This window comes from Astatotilapia calliptera, chromosome 3 (genome assembly GCF_964374335.1).
Source record: "Astatotilapia calliptera chromosome 3, fAstCal68.1, whole genome shotgun sequence".
Lineage (NCBI taxonomy): Eukaryota > Metazoa > Chordata > Actinopteri > Cichliformes > Cichlidae > Astatotilapia > Astatotilapia calliptera.
In genome coordinates, this window is record NC_137424.1 from 67015712 (window position 1) to 67030554 (window position 14843).

At 41.1% G+C, this 14843-nt stretch overlaps 2 protein-coding genes across 2 annotated transcripts in view; one reads left to right on the forward strand and one right to left on the reverse strand.

The window, feature by feature from the left end:
• The window catches only part of LOC113019561 (uncharacterized), a 145096-nt gene that overhangs the window by 37178 nt on the left and 93075 nt on the right, over positions 1 to 14843 (reverse strand). The window lies entirely within an intron of this gene.
• On the forward strand, positions 110 to 7484 carry LOC113019542 (uncharacterized). Its single transcript, XM_026163299.2, has 4 exons — positions 110 to 534; positions 1481 to 1828; positions 3851 to 4213; positions 4452 to 7484. The coding sequence occupies exons 1-4, from the start codon at positions 477 to 479 to the stop codon at positions 4562 to 4564; spliced, it is 882 nt and encodes a 293-aa protein (XP_026019084.2). The 5' UTR covers positions 110 to 476; the 3' UTR covers positions 4565 to 7484.

Genomic DNA, 14843 nt, shown 5'->3' on the forward strand with positions numbered 1-14843 from the left:
TCTGTGTCCTGATTTTAAATTATTTTGAACTTCGACCTTTAGATCCTCAGCCTGTCCCCACCCTGACAAAGAGGGTGGGGACAGGCAGATGTTGAAACAGATGCTACCAAAATTGGCCTATACGCTTGTGTTGTAGTCACAGACTATATTAAATTTAGTTACAGAGTGAGGTAAAGAAGGAAAATAAAAACAACGACATAAGCTGCCCGGTTATTTTGTACTTTTTTTGCTGGGGGGTCTTTGTGAGGGATTTCCTTCCTCCTCTCGCCCGTCCTCACTGAGTCACGTGACATTAGGAAAACAACAACTGGAGGAAGGAAGTCCCTGCAGAGACGCATATCCTTACAGAGTTTACAGAGCAAAGTAAACCACTGATCCTGTCACATTAGTATAGATTCGCTACCAGTACTGGGGTTGTATGTGCCATCTATATTTGGATCGATCCGCCCACCACTACCAAACAGCAGGCTGCAGAAATGTCGTCGGTTGTAGTTTTCTTCTCCCTCCCGATTTTGGTGGCTTCTGCGTTGAAAGGTGAGTTTCTTGTGTTTTGAGGTAACATGAACTGACAGGCTGCCAAAAGAAATGACTCATCCATCAAGGATGTAAACAGTGAAACTACACACTGCAGCATTTTCACGCTTCCGGGAATGCAAACAGCTGCTGCAGCTCGTCTGATACCGTAGATGGAAGAAAATGTGAGCGAGTTCAGAAAGAATGTGGCAACAAAAAGAATGGATGTGATACTAACATGGTGCCAGGCAGTGGCGGCCCTGTTTGGCTATTTCTTAAACAACATCTAAGACAAAAAGACAAACTAGTGGTGTGTGACACTGCAAATCTTGATGAACACAGTGACAGTATTGCAAATTTACTAAAGTGTTTCTATATTTTCGTTTTCCAAACTACTCCACTCTGTATTAGATGTAATTTGTTCTCGATATCGTTTATTTTAAAATGTCCATTTAAAATTGTGCAGGTTTTAAAAATAAATCTAATGTATGTCATTATACTTTAAGCTACCAAGCAGTATGCAAGTGAGTACATTTTCTCCAGCTGCAACATTAAAGGAATGAACTCATTATTAACAACACGGTGTACATTTACATGTACATTTCTCCTGCTTTGCAGTAAAAGCCTCTGCTTAACGTCAGAGTTTAATTACTGACAAACACACTTGCAGCAGGTTGTGAAGAGGATTCCTCTCTGGTCTTGAGGTTTGTCAGTGCAGATTCACTGCTGGGGTTTGTTGCAACACTCATAACTGAAGAACAGTTCAGAGTAAAATGCATGTTTGTTTATAGAGACATGAGTATCATGTCGGAGAGCTGCAGGTATCCATTACTTTGAGTAATCCACTGATGTGTTTTAGACTTCCTCTGCTCAGTACTTCCTCGCTGTCCACAGATTTCCAACACGTGCAGTATAACATGCTATTAATGTTTGGGTTTTTTCTCCTCTTTGTTTTTCATCCATACAGAGGTTTGTGTGAGGCCTGGACAAGATGCCACTCTTCAGTGTTGGGGTCCCAGAGATGCACACATCACCCTGCTGGAGTGGAGCAGGCCGGAGCTCATCTCACAGGGTTATGTGTTCTTCTTCCAAGACCAGCGCTCGTACGAGAACTACCAGCACGAGTCCTTTAAAGGCCGAGTGCAGCTGAGAGACTCATCCATGAAAGACGGAGATGTTACTGTGATTCTGAGAAACGTCAGCATCAGCGATACAGGAACATACGATTGTCAGATTACAACCAGCAGCACCAGAAATGGCGAGAGAGTCGTCAAAGAGTTCAAACACTCCATCAACCTCACAGTCACAGAGTCTGGTGAGTCTGCAGAGGCTCAGCTTACTGCTGAAGCTCTGCACCATGTTTACAGCACGAGTGTTTATGAAAGAGTGCTATGGATATCTGAAGTGTGCCATTTCATTCCAGCTCAGATGAGTCTCTGGAGGCAGTTTTATCAATCCTTGTTTGGTGAAGGAGATTTTTGTTTTTGTGTAACTGGAAACTTAAAAACACTGCAGAAGATTTTAAATGTTTTCCCTTTGGTTTGAGGCATGAGTCTTTATACAGAAAATAAATATGATTAATTAAATAAGACATTCGCTCAGACTTTAGTTTGGCTCATAAAATCTTCATTACATGTTTGTACAGAGGCACTCTGCTTGTTTTCTATCTGATGTGTTAATATTTTGATCAAATGAGAAGCTTCTTGTTTTGGTGGGTGTTGACATGTTCGATACGGACTTCCTCGCAGTTATATTTATTGGTCTTTTTTTTTTTTTTTTTTTGCATGCTATGGTTTGTGAGTTGTCTTTGCATGTTTATTTTCATGCTGACAAACAGCTGTAGTTGTGCGTCTGCCTCACTGAGCTCAAACAAAGGCAAAGCATGCAGCAGTTATTATTGGCCGAGAGAGAGAGAGCTCAAAATACTCAGTCAAGCAGCTACACTGCTCTGAGCTCTTATTGCTTATCAGTTTTTGCACGGTGAAACCAGCTGAGTGCATTTCACAAGTCCATGTGCTGGCACAAGGGACCAAGAACCAGTCAGGAGAAACTCAGGCTTCATTTTTCAGGCAGTGACACTGTGACCTGCTCTGCCCTCTTTGGATAGGCTCCACTTGTTTCTGTGACGTTATTGTATTATTTCTTAGTTCCGCTGTTTGTGTTACACTTTTAATGTGAAGCACTATTGCAGCTTTTGTTTTGGAAAGGTCATTACTTAATAAGCATATCGCAGTTTGGGAAAGAAAGTAAGCAGATCACACTGACTGCTGTGTGCAGTCAGTGTGACCTGACCCAGCTGAATGGTGGGCTTTTTTCTGCTTCTGTTAGCAGCTAAAGCTGATGTGAATCTTGACCACAGTGATGCTAGTCAGTAGTTGTTAACCAAATCCTTGCAGATAGTTTCATTACTTTTCTGACAACCAGCTCAATGCCAGCAGCTGCGACCTCTGCTGACTGTTAACGATGTTTTAAAGTTAAAAAAACAAAGAGAGGAAAAAAAGAAATATTCTCAACATTTCTGTTGCCTTTGGATCAACTACAGCCAATCAGCAACCTTCCTGCTACCTCTTCCTCCATTAGACTAAGATAAATCATGGCATGAATAATAGAATGTTAATATGTAGTTATACAATATCTTCATACTTTATATATAAATAAAAAATAGAGATATTTATGAAAATGGTATATATTGCATCGTTGTACGAGCTGTAAGTAAAAAAAAAACAAAAAAAAAAAACCTTATCAGTGATTTCAGTTCAGCTGATCTCACATTAAAGGTCATTAAACTCTGGATTGTTTTCACTGCAGTTGCTGTTTTTAGATCTCAGCAAACATCCTGTTGTGTCCACAGGAAGTTGTTCCTCTATGATGGTGCACGATCTTCTCTAGTGAGTAGACAAAGTGACATCTGGCAAACAGAGTTGGTGCAGATTGTACAGGGATTTCTCTAAAACATGTGTTGATCCTAATTTTTGATAGTTGAGTATATAAGAAAATAACCTTGTTTAGAATCGTCCAACAATTTTGCGCCTCGTTGTTTCAGAGTGGCGTTATCAACATGTGGCTATGACAAAAGTATTTGTCACTGTGGAGGTGGATTTGAGATTTATGTGAAACTTTATTATAATCCTGGCATAAGTACAAAAAGCCTCAGCTGGCCATCCCATCACTCCTGTCGCCTTGTTTTTCTTCCTGAGCTCCTTGGTTTGCATCTCTAGTGGGAGTAAGAGGAAAGTGTTCAGGGGGAGAAATCTGTATTTGTAGCTCTTCGTGGTGATCAATGCTGCAGAAATGAATGATTGCACTTTGTTTTTGACCGCTCTGTTTCCTCTTTCAGTTCAGATAAACATCACAGCTGGACAGAACGTCACTCTGCCATGTCGAGCTCCAAACATCGACAGCAATTCCAAGGCAGTTGTAGAGTGGAGCAGAGCTGACCTTGGAAAAGATTATGTTCTTTTGTATCGCGATGAGCAGCCTGATCCAGGAGAGCAGCATCCATCTTTTAAGAACCGGGTGGACCTGCAGGACAGAGAGATGAAGGATGGAGACGTGTCTTTGATTCTGAAGGGTGTCACGACTGCTGATAGAGGAACATACGAGTGTCGTGTCTTCAGGAGAAGAACAAACCGCAGGAAGAGAGCTCATCTGGAGACTGACCCTATCAGTGTCATCAGCCTGAGTGTTGTTGATCCTCCAGGTGAGTGAGTAGAGTTGAGTGTGTGTGTGATCAGAGGTGAAGCTGCTTCCTGGTTGTTGATGTTTGTTTCTAAAGATGTTGTTGATGAGACTTTGTAGAAAGCAGCTGGTCTGAGTGATGTGATCAGAGTGCAGTAGATAATGTCTGACAGCAGTTTGAAGAGGAAATGGATTCTGTTCTGTTCTTCACTCATCACCTACCTGACAGCTGACACCTCACACCTGTTTCTCACCTGCAGGTCGGACAGGAGTCAGCAGAGGACATGCTGGACTGGTGGTGGCTTTGTCACTCTTTGCTGTGATTGCTGCTTTGGCGATCTTTATAAAACTAAAACCTCCTCAGCCAGTTTGAAGCAAAACAGTTTGTATGTCTTTTTTTCTGTCTGCAGATAAACCACAGTTGGCTCATTCTGACATTAACCTCCTAAGGACTGAACTCTTCCATGGCATGCATTTTTAATTTCTCTTTGATATTTGGGCTGATTGGGACCTGATGCATATTTAAAAACTATTTAAAAAAGTTACCAGATGTTTTTTTTTGTTTGTTTTTTTTAACCTGATTTTTGTTTCAGAGAAACATGAGATCCACATGAGGACATTCGTTTTAAATTTCAATAGAGCAGTGGCATACTGTCCTCGTAAGTGGACATCACACCCTTGTAGAGCAAAGTTTAGTCTTTTGGTCTGAATCATTTGTGCAAAAACCTTTTGCATCCCTTTAAAGAAATCATCATCAGTTTTTTTTTTCTCAATCTTCCTTACTTTGGAAAAGTTGCGCAAAAATGTCTGACCTTGATGATGATGATGATGGGCTACAGTTACAGGCGAGCACACTGGGGACCACACCTGTCAGCTAACAACATGAAACTGGGGCAATATTTCACACAGACAAACTTGCTGAAAACATTAAATTGAAAGACTGAAAAAAAGTAATCTGAGAAGTGAGAGATCTAGAGCCCTGACTGAAAAAAGTCAGATTCAAGTGAGAAGTGCATTAACACAGCAACAAATACCACGAGTATGGATCTAAACAAAAGCAGTGTCTATAAAAACAATGAGACCGTCTAATGTTTGTGAGGAAATGCTCAAACTGATTTAAGAACTGCATCAAAAGCGGTGAGAATGACTTTTCTCTCTGTTATGGATGGAGTGATGAAGAAAAACTGTAAGGCTGGTCAACGTGTCCGCTTCACTCTCGTCACAGTGGATGGTTTTGTTATGGGCATGCAGATGCTCCTTAGGTCATGTGACAGAACACCATTCAGACTATGATCCTCTGATTACTCTGAAATGTTCTGAACTGACGGATGTTGTGATTTTATTTTATTTAGAATTGACCAAAAACAAAAATATACTAATAAGAGTAGTCAGTATACCCTCCAAGTATCCCTCCGAGGGGAAGTTTGTTTACTAGCACAAACCTCACCTCCTTATCTCTTATTTCTTGAATGCATTCAAAATTCAGCCTACTTAATATTAGAATTACAACACCTCCTTTGAAAACCTGAGTACAAGAAGATGAATACTGATTAAATTTCCATTTCCTAAGTTTTTCATGCCCAAACTGTGGTAGGTGAGATTCCTGTAGAAGGGAAACTTCTATTCCTTTTTAATTTTGACATAATTTTACTTCTTTTAAAATGATTCCCTAATCCATTTACATTATATGATACTACTTTAGTTAATTTACGAGTAGGGCTGCCACGATTAGTCGACTAGTCACAATTACGTCGACTATTAAAATCGTCAACAACATATTTAATAGTCGGCAAGTCATTTGAAGCTTTGTAAGATGTAAGACGCAAGAATTAGGATTTAAGAGTGTAATAACAGACTGAAACAGAAGATGGCAGCAATGCATCTACAAGGATGCCAGCTGCCGTTAAACGCCAAAGAAGAAGAAGTTGTCTCCAGTATCATAGCTTTGTCCAAGTTCAGGGGCAGCATCCTTCGGCGGCTGCATTTGTAGGCTGTTTACATTACAGTCACTAGAGCCAGGGGGAACACCGGACTCCCGGCAAATCGTTTTTAAACCCAGTGCGGTCTTTCGCTACTCAGGTTAATCATGATATATAAGTCACTCAGATAACTTAAAAGTGCTTTTATTTGGCTTTTTTCAGTGTTTTATTTGTTCCTCAGTAAATCGGTTTGGCTGAGATTAAAGTTACAGTTTTCACACAGCTGAATAAACATCAAACAGAAAACTGATTAAACAGAAGTGTGAGATGCTCGAGAGTTTACTCCAATGTCCTGTTATGTTGTCGATAGCAAGGAGCAGATGGCTGAGTTTACTGAGACAATCTGCAAATTTCATTAAGTTTAATAAACTATCTTCTCTTTGTTTTTGGTTAGCACACACCTTAAACACTTCAAGCTGTAAGCTAATGATAGTTAATAAGTGCAGATGCATGCTGATGCAAAAAGCTGCACGTTTTATGTCCAATGGATGCATGATCTGATTACTCGACTAATCGCAAACATAATCGGTGACTAGTTGATTATCAAAATAATAGTTTGTAGCAGCCCTACTTATGGCAGTATTGTACAACATTATACGATTTTAACCTCTGTAGATACCAAGAAATCAAAAAGTACACCGGGGGGGGCAACATGTGTAGGAAATACAACAAAGACATGCAATCATGCTGACTTCCAAAAGCATAAACGCTATGTTAGCTGTAGTTGGTGAGGGAAAAGCTCCTCACTCAACTTGTGGAAGAGTACCCTCTTCGGCCCAGAGGCCAAAAGCAGAGTGGTCAGTAGAGTCCAGCTCATGATGCAGCAGCCTATTTACCCACAGTCATCCCGGTGCCTAAATGCCTGGAGACGCTCCTTGAAGCTCTGCTTTTAAAAACGTGTTTCCCAGTTTCTTCTTCGCACTAGTTCACACTGTTTTATTTGATCCAAGAGTGTAGCCCTGTCTTTCACAACGTCTACCGATACTCCTCTCTTCACCATATCCGTAGTCGCTTCTTGCGTCACTGCTCCATCATTGCAGTGCACTCTCAGCCTGGCCGGGAAAGTTGACTGGAAGCGATGTTATTCTCCTTAAGCACCTTCTTGGCTGCCGCTTATATTAGATTTACACTCTAAAGAAAAAGTTAATTATTTGATGTTTGTCTTTTAAGCGGAGGAAGCGTTTTCTCAGTGAAATGCAAAGGTATTCTGTAACTCGAGGTGTCAGGTTAACGTAGCACTAACATTAACCATTATCTGCAGCTTCCTTCACTGGAAAATACTAAATAAAAATAATAAAAAGTTGTTACAATAAATTGTGTTCTATCTTTTTATTTTCTATCTTATTTTTCCTGTTTTATAAACTGAATAATATTGTGAAAAGTGTTGAAAGTTTTATCTGATTTTGAGTGTGAGCTGTAGCTTTGGATACATTAAAATATATTTACATTAGTAGCTGGGATTGCCTTCAGCCCCCCTCACAACTCTGATAAGGCTAAGTGAAAGAGAATGGATGGATGGATATTTACCTTTGATCATCACTTGCTGTAATCGTGGAGGAGTGTTAAAGAACAAACCGCTCACACACAAATGAAGAAATCCAGAGACATTTAGTCACAGAGGATTCAGAGAAAATGGTCTGATGTTCATGTCTGAAGCAAAGGCGAAAGTCTAGTTGATGAAATGAGATTTTTATTCCTTTTAAATGGGATGGGAGCTGTCTTTGATGAGACAGCTGATGAGCCTCCTCTGTGGCATTCTCTTCCTCCACCTGTTTGTCAGTCTTCTTATTCTTTTGCTGCTGAAAAACATTAAATTCAAATAATATCACAAAGTCAAAATTAAAATCCAAGATTCACCCTGTTCTGCACTAATATTTGATGACAAATGTCATCAATATACTTAAAAAAAACAAAAAACTTTATTCACTTGCTTATAACTTCAGTTTAATTTTTCCAAGTAAATTCATTCATTTATTTACTTACATTTTTTTCCTTCTTGATCACAGCCACCACAGTGCCCAGCAGTCTGGAGTAGGTCTCACTGGTCTCTGCTCCTGCAGGCTGTGTGCCCCTGGCATATTGCCTGCGGTTCGCAGGTTTACGCACCAGTCGGAACTCGCTGTGTCTGATACGTCAGCCAGCGGGTGAGTCTTCTCCGGCCTGCAGCACTAGCTCCCTGTCTGGGGTATTGCCCGCATGTTGTAGGTTGCATGGTTAGCAGGGTCCCCGATGTGCGGCTTGGTAAGCTACGTTTTCTCTCCTCAGTCTGCTCCTGGGTTCCAGGTTCGGGCCCTGGGGTTCTCAGGCCCCAGCTGGAGGTCTTGAAGAGCATCCACACAGGGCTCGTCTTCCCTCCGACCGCCCCTGTGCTTTCTAGTATTCCGTCACTCTCTGGCTGTATCCCAATTCAGGGTCTGCAGCCTTAACCCTCTGGCCTCTATCCTGGCCATTTGTGGCCACTTCACTTTTCTTTTTTCAACCATTTTCGTTCTGTTAATGCAAATGGAATGAAACTTCCCAAAGGTGTGTATTTTTTTCAGATTTTTTAATCTTTTTAATTTTTAAATTTTCAACATCAGCTCCTTAATAATGTCAATGATATACACTATACCATTTTTGGCCAATTTAAACCCATTATAACCACCTTTTTTGATTCTTTGTTATTGACAGTACTGTATCATGCGATTTAGGTAAAATTGCTTTCATTCTAAAGTCAACACATGAAAATTGTAGTTTTTAATGTTTTTTACCAAATTACATCATTTACCCATTTTTGACCAAGCAAGCGATTTCATGTAATATTCCGAGTTTCTAGTAGCAGCCTTTGATGGCCTACCACACTCCAATGGACCAAAATAATGAAACAATTTTGACATAGGTTTGATCTTAAGGATCTAATAGTTTGTGTTTGTGCATGACATTGCAGCACAAACATGTATTTGCAAGATAGACTGGAATAAATAATGACGCATAAAATACTACATAGGCTGCAGTGAATTTCTGTGGATGCAGGCTATTGAGCTTTGAGGTTCCCAGTCAAATTTAGCTTTGAAGCACCTGTTAAAAGCACTTTTACTCTTGTATTTTTCATAAAAAGAGACCATACCCAAAATATCAACTCTAGAAATAAAAACAAAAACAAAAATACCCCAATCACAGGACATTTTGCAGAGTTCAAACCTGCAGCTGGAGCGCAAACAACAACAAACACTGTTTGTAAACGTGTCCTGGAGTTTATGCAGGTGCAGACAGAGCTACTGCTGTAAGTAAGCCTAACAGCTTCCACATCATTTATTCTGGCTATTTGGCAAGAAGGTCATCACTGCTTCAAGCACTGTCTGTATGATCTGGTGAGAGAGCAAGGACAGCAAGCAGTGCTCTGCCCCTGAAGCAAAGACATGTAGATGAAGTGGAGATAAAGCCTACATCAGAATAAAGCAATACATAGCATGTTGGATGACAACACTGGAAGTTCTCAGGAAGTAAAAAAGGGAAAGGGGTTCAGATTCCAACTGAGCAGCTCCGAGGACAGTGTCTTTCCTTTGGTCACCTTGGCAGAGGAACCCCTCAGATGAAAACTGGCACAGGGGAAACAAACCAGAGCTTCCTCCCCAGCTCCTCCAGCTGCAACAGAGGAAGATTTTGTTTTCTGTCTTTGGCTTCACCAAAACTACCACAGCGATATCCCACATGCCAAAGCAACGGAGGAATGTGCTTCTTTTGACAGCAACACACAAGGAACCAGCAGTCAGTGATGGGGAATAAAGGATGCGTGAAAGCAAGAAGCAATCCTGGACTACAATAGGCACAAATACAGCTTGGATAACTTAGAGAGGATGTTGGCACCCCAGGTTGTTGAAGGAAAACTGATGGCTGCTGGCTCTTTTCTCCAATCTCCTGGATGTCTTGGGATACGATGCTTTTGTCCCGCTGGAAACAATTTCACTGAAGTGGGGGAGTCCTCTACAACCTACAAATGAAGAGTGATCCTAGGAGAGCTGGGACACATGCTGGTGACCTCAACAACTGCAAGACACCCTTCTCCTTAATTCTCAGCCACTTCTGCCATTGATCTCAAGATACAGTAGTATGAACCAGAGTGTGACCCACACCCCACCAACGAAATGAGAAGAAGGTGCAAAAGGCGCACCTCCAGGATTGGAACAGCAGCCCCTTGCACCAGGTGTAGAAAGTGTGCCTACAAAAACCACTCTAATGTGGTTAGTACATCCTGCTGCTAATGAGGATGCTCACAGAAGCACACACTGGAATATAAATTTTGATAATTTTACTGGTCATTTCAGGGGTTATTTGGACATTAAACTGCCTTTCTGGCCACTAACACACCATGTGTGATTTTCTTTTTGGCCATTCCTTCATTGGATGATCTGATATCGTCGTGTTGGTGTTGTTCCTGGAACAACATAGTAAATGTTGTTTCAGGATCAACATTGCAAGTGACCAATCACATTCTTGTGACGTTATTCTTTGGTGCACCAAGCCATTCATGCATTTATGAAATTCCAATGTTGCAAGGACAATATCAATTCTGCTTAGCATTTATTAAAGGGTTAGGGTCCGTTGATCGGCGGACAGAGGGGACAATGCAAAGCAAATGTAGCCTTTGTTTTACCTGATGGCGTACAATGTTGCTGTTGAGGGATTACTGCTGTTCCTGCTGCTGATAGTGCTGGAGGGCAGGGCTGTGTTGTTTTGAGACTGTAGACATTAAAAAGTCCATAGGTAGCTGATTAAACAAGTGCTTTGAAATAAAAATAAAATGTAAAAAGATTGGTGACAGCACTTGGAACCATAAGGCAACAAATTAAAAAAAAAACTGGGAAATAAACTGAAACCAGGATATTAGTAGTACAAAAGACAGGGGTCATGGTGGGGTGAGAATGTATTAAAAAAATCTATAAAGACAGTGTGTGTGTGTGTCCTGTTAGCACCTTTTAAACAGCACAGAGCACAGAACATCACAGCATCAACTTTACATGGGAGGGATTAGATTGTAGAACTGTAAAATCTTCTTTCTTTCTTTCTTTCAAATATTAAAATACAACAGTAAAAAAATAAACCAATAGGAGGATGAATCAAACATTGTATTAATCAGAAAACAAAAACAACACAGGGTATGTTTTGGAAAGAGCAGGAAGGAATAAGATGCTCTTCATGTCCTGTCCCAAATTATAACAGTAACTTTCTGTTTGCCATGTCCCGAAAAATGTCAATGACATCACTGTGGTTGGCTGGTTTTTATTGGCTTCTCAACTGCCAATAAAAGAAGGTCTGACAACCTCTCCTGTGAGCAAAGGGTGCGAAGTTTGTTTTTAACTAGTTTTAGTTTTGAGGAGGATCGCTCCACAGTTGCTGTGCACACCGGGAGTCTTCCATATGTCTTCAGCAGCTCAGTCATGTTGGGGAAGATCAGATGTGCATTGTTTTCTTTGACAACTGAAAGAATGGATGCCACACTGACTGGTGGGGAGCACGAGTATGAAGCATGAAAGACCTTAAGTTCTGTCTGTAATTTGTCTTCCTCCTCAATGTCATAGAACTGGCAGAGTTTCTTCACAGCTTGGTGTGCCTCTGTTGAGATGATTTTCCAGTTCTCTGGGACTGTCAGGGTATGTAAGGCATTCAAGATTTCCCATGTGGAATTATCTCCTCCTTTAAAGCGTCTCAGAAGCTCCTGTGTCATTGTGTCAACAAAAACACAGAACACTTTAACACGGTAGTATTCTTGGAGAGTTGTGAAAGCATGGTCATCAGCAGTAGCTGTTGTGGCAGCAAACTTAAACTTTGCTGGCACTTTCCTCCTCCGAGCTTATCCAGGGACCTCAGATGGGGGGTCCAGGCCCACTGATGCAGCCTTCTCTCTAGCCTGTTCATAAATTTTCTCAAACTCTTCCTCTGTTCTGCTGTGGTCCAGGCTCTGCAAAACACCATCAACAATCTTGTATGCTGCAGTCAGGTCAATATCTGTCTTCTGCAATGCATCAGATGCAGTAGCAGTCACTTGGAAGATGGGACAGTTGCACTCTCTACTAAAACCAGATTAAGGCAGTGTGCCTGACAGTGGACATATAAGGCCTTTGGATTTTTTTTTTTGTATTCTTGACTGAAGTCCTTTAAAGCGCCCGCTCATGTTTGCAGCCCCATCATAACCTTGACCCCGGATGTTATCAATCTTCAGATTATTTTCTTTCAGTACAGCGATTACTAGCTTTTCAAGAGCATCTCCAGTTGTTACACACCTGAAGGAAGCGCTCCTTGATTTCCATGTTGTGCACATATCTGACAACAAAGGAAACCTGCTCTGTGTGCGACACATCTGTGGTTTCATCCATCATGATAGAAAAGGTTTCACATTCTTGAATTTCTGCTTGGATGACACGTCTTACTGATGTGGCCAAAGCTTTGATTATGTCGTTCTGACTTCTGTTTGAGAGGAGCGAGACGAGAGGTCTTTTTCCAGGTCCCTGTCGCTCTTTTATGGCATCAAGGTGTAATTTAATTACACTGTCATACTTGCTGAACAACTCAACTAACTCTAAGAAATTTCCTCGATTTTGGCTTGACAAGGTCTCATCATCTCCCCTGAAAGGCAAACCCTGTCTTGCCAAGTAAAGAGTGATGTCTATCAAACGAGACAAAATTTCTCTGTTTCTCTCTCTTTCTTTGTCTTTTGCAGCTTGTGACACTTGGTCAGCTACTTCAAAAGCTGCCTCTAAGGTTTGTTTTTTTTTAACGAGTTCCACCTCACCATACCACACACATGAGACTCTATGCACTGTGCTCTTTAATCCTTTCTAAAGCCCTTCTCCACCGATTGAACCCTTCTGTTTTCCAGGTTTTGCGACTTGGCAGCTGAAACCAAACGTGGCATCAGATCTGGTTGGAGAATACTCTAGCCATGGATTTTTCTCATACCACTTCTTTTGAAACGATCTTCCCTCTTCATTCTTTGGATATGATGACAGTACTGGTTGGCAGGGTCCAATATTATCACACATTTGAATAAAGGCCTCATCATACTGTATGTGGAATTACATGACATGGGCAGGATCAGTTGGGTGTGCAAGTCCAAGTAGGTTTGAGAATGTCCTCTCTATGGCTTCACTCTCCTCCTCTCTGGGCTCTTACTCACTCTAGTCTTTTTCTCTACGTTCTCTCTAGGCTCTGCCTGTAACTCAGTTTTTGCCATCAGTACAGATGTATGGTTCATAAGACATGTGGAAGTCTTTTAAAAGTAACCACAGAATAAGTATTAAGATTTGAAACTGACAGTTAATGTAAGCTATATCTAAAAATGTAAACAAAATATGGGCAGGTGTATAAGCATAAAATGAGGCAACGGAAGCAGATTTGCAAATTATAAATTTGACAAAGAAATTGACTCTTTATTAACCTCTTTAGGTGATGAGTGAAGAACAGAACAGAATCCATTTCCTCTTCAAACTGCTGTCAGACATTATCTACTGCACTCTGATCATATCACTCAGACCAGCTGCTTTCTACAAAGTCTCATCAACAACATCTTTAGAAACAAACATCAACAACCAGGAAGCAGCTTCACCTCTGATCACACACACACTCAACTCTACTCACTCACCTGGAGGATCAACATGAAGGTTGATGATGGTGATCAGCCTCATCAATTCTCCCGATTTCTGGCCGACATGACACTCGTATGTTCCTGCATCATTAATCGTCACATCCTTCAGAATCAAAGACACGTCTCCGTCCTTCATCTGTCTGTCCTGCAGATCCACCCGGTTCTTAAAAGATGGATGCTGGTTGTCTGGATCAAACTGCTCATCGCGATAACAAAGGACATATTCCGTCTGCAGGTCAGGTCTGCTCCACTCCATAACTATGATGGTTTTGTTGTTGTTTGATCACACACACACTCAACTCTACTCACTCACCAGGAGGATCAACAACACTCAGTGTGATGATGCTGATGGATTTCCATGAGCGTGTTTCTTTCATGACTACACGGCACTCGTATGTTCCATTATCATTAATCGTTACATCCCTCAGAATCAGAGACACGTCTCCATCCTTCATCTGTCTGTCCTGCAGATCCACCCGGTTCACAAAAGATGAATGCTGGATATCTGCATCAAACTGCTTATCCTGGTATAAAAGAACATAATTGCTTCCAAGGTCAGCTCTGCTCCACTCTACAAGTGCTCTGGGATTGCTGTTAATGTTTGGAGCTCGACATGGCAGAAGGACATTTATCTGAACTGAAAGAGAGGAAACAATGCAGTTTAAAGAAGTTGAAAAAGTCAACGATCAATCAATCAAACTACAGCACTGATCACCATGAATAGCTACATGTTCAGATCCCCTAAATTGCACACTATTAATTGCTCTTATTGCATCTTAGTCCCAACCAGAGATGCAAACCAAGGAACTCAGGAAGGGACACGAGGAGAGAGAAATGATGGGAAAATGAGGCTTTGTGAACCAAAACACTTCAACCAACTGTGCTGGAACTGCATTGAAGTTTTCAAACACCTATTTCCACAGCAACATCTATTGGCCACTTTGGCTATCGTTACATCTTGATAACACTACTCTGTGAAACAATGGCAACAACCACTTGATAAAATTAAATATATTTGACAAAGGAATGCTGTGTTTATTGAAGAAGAAGAA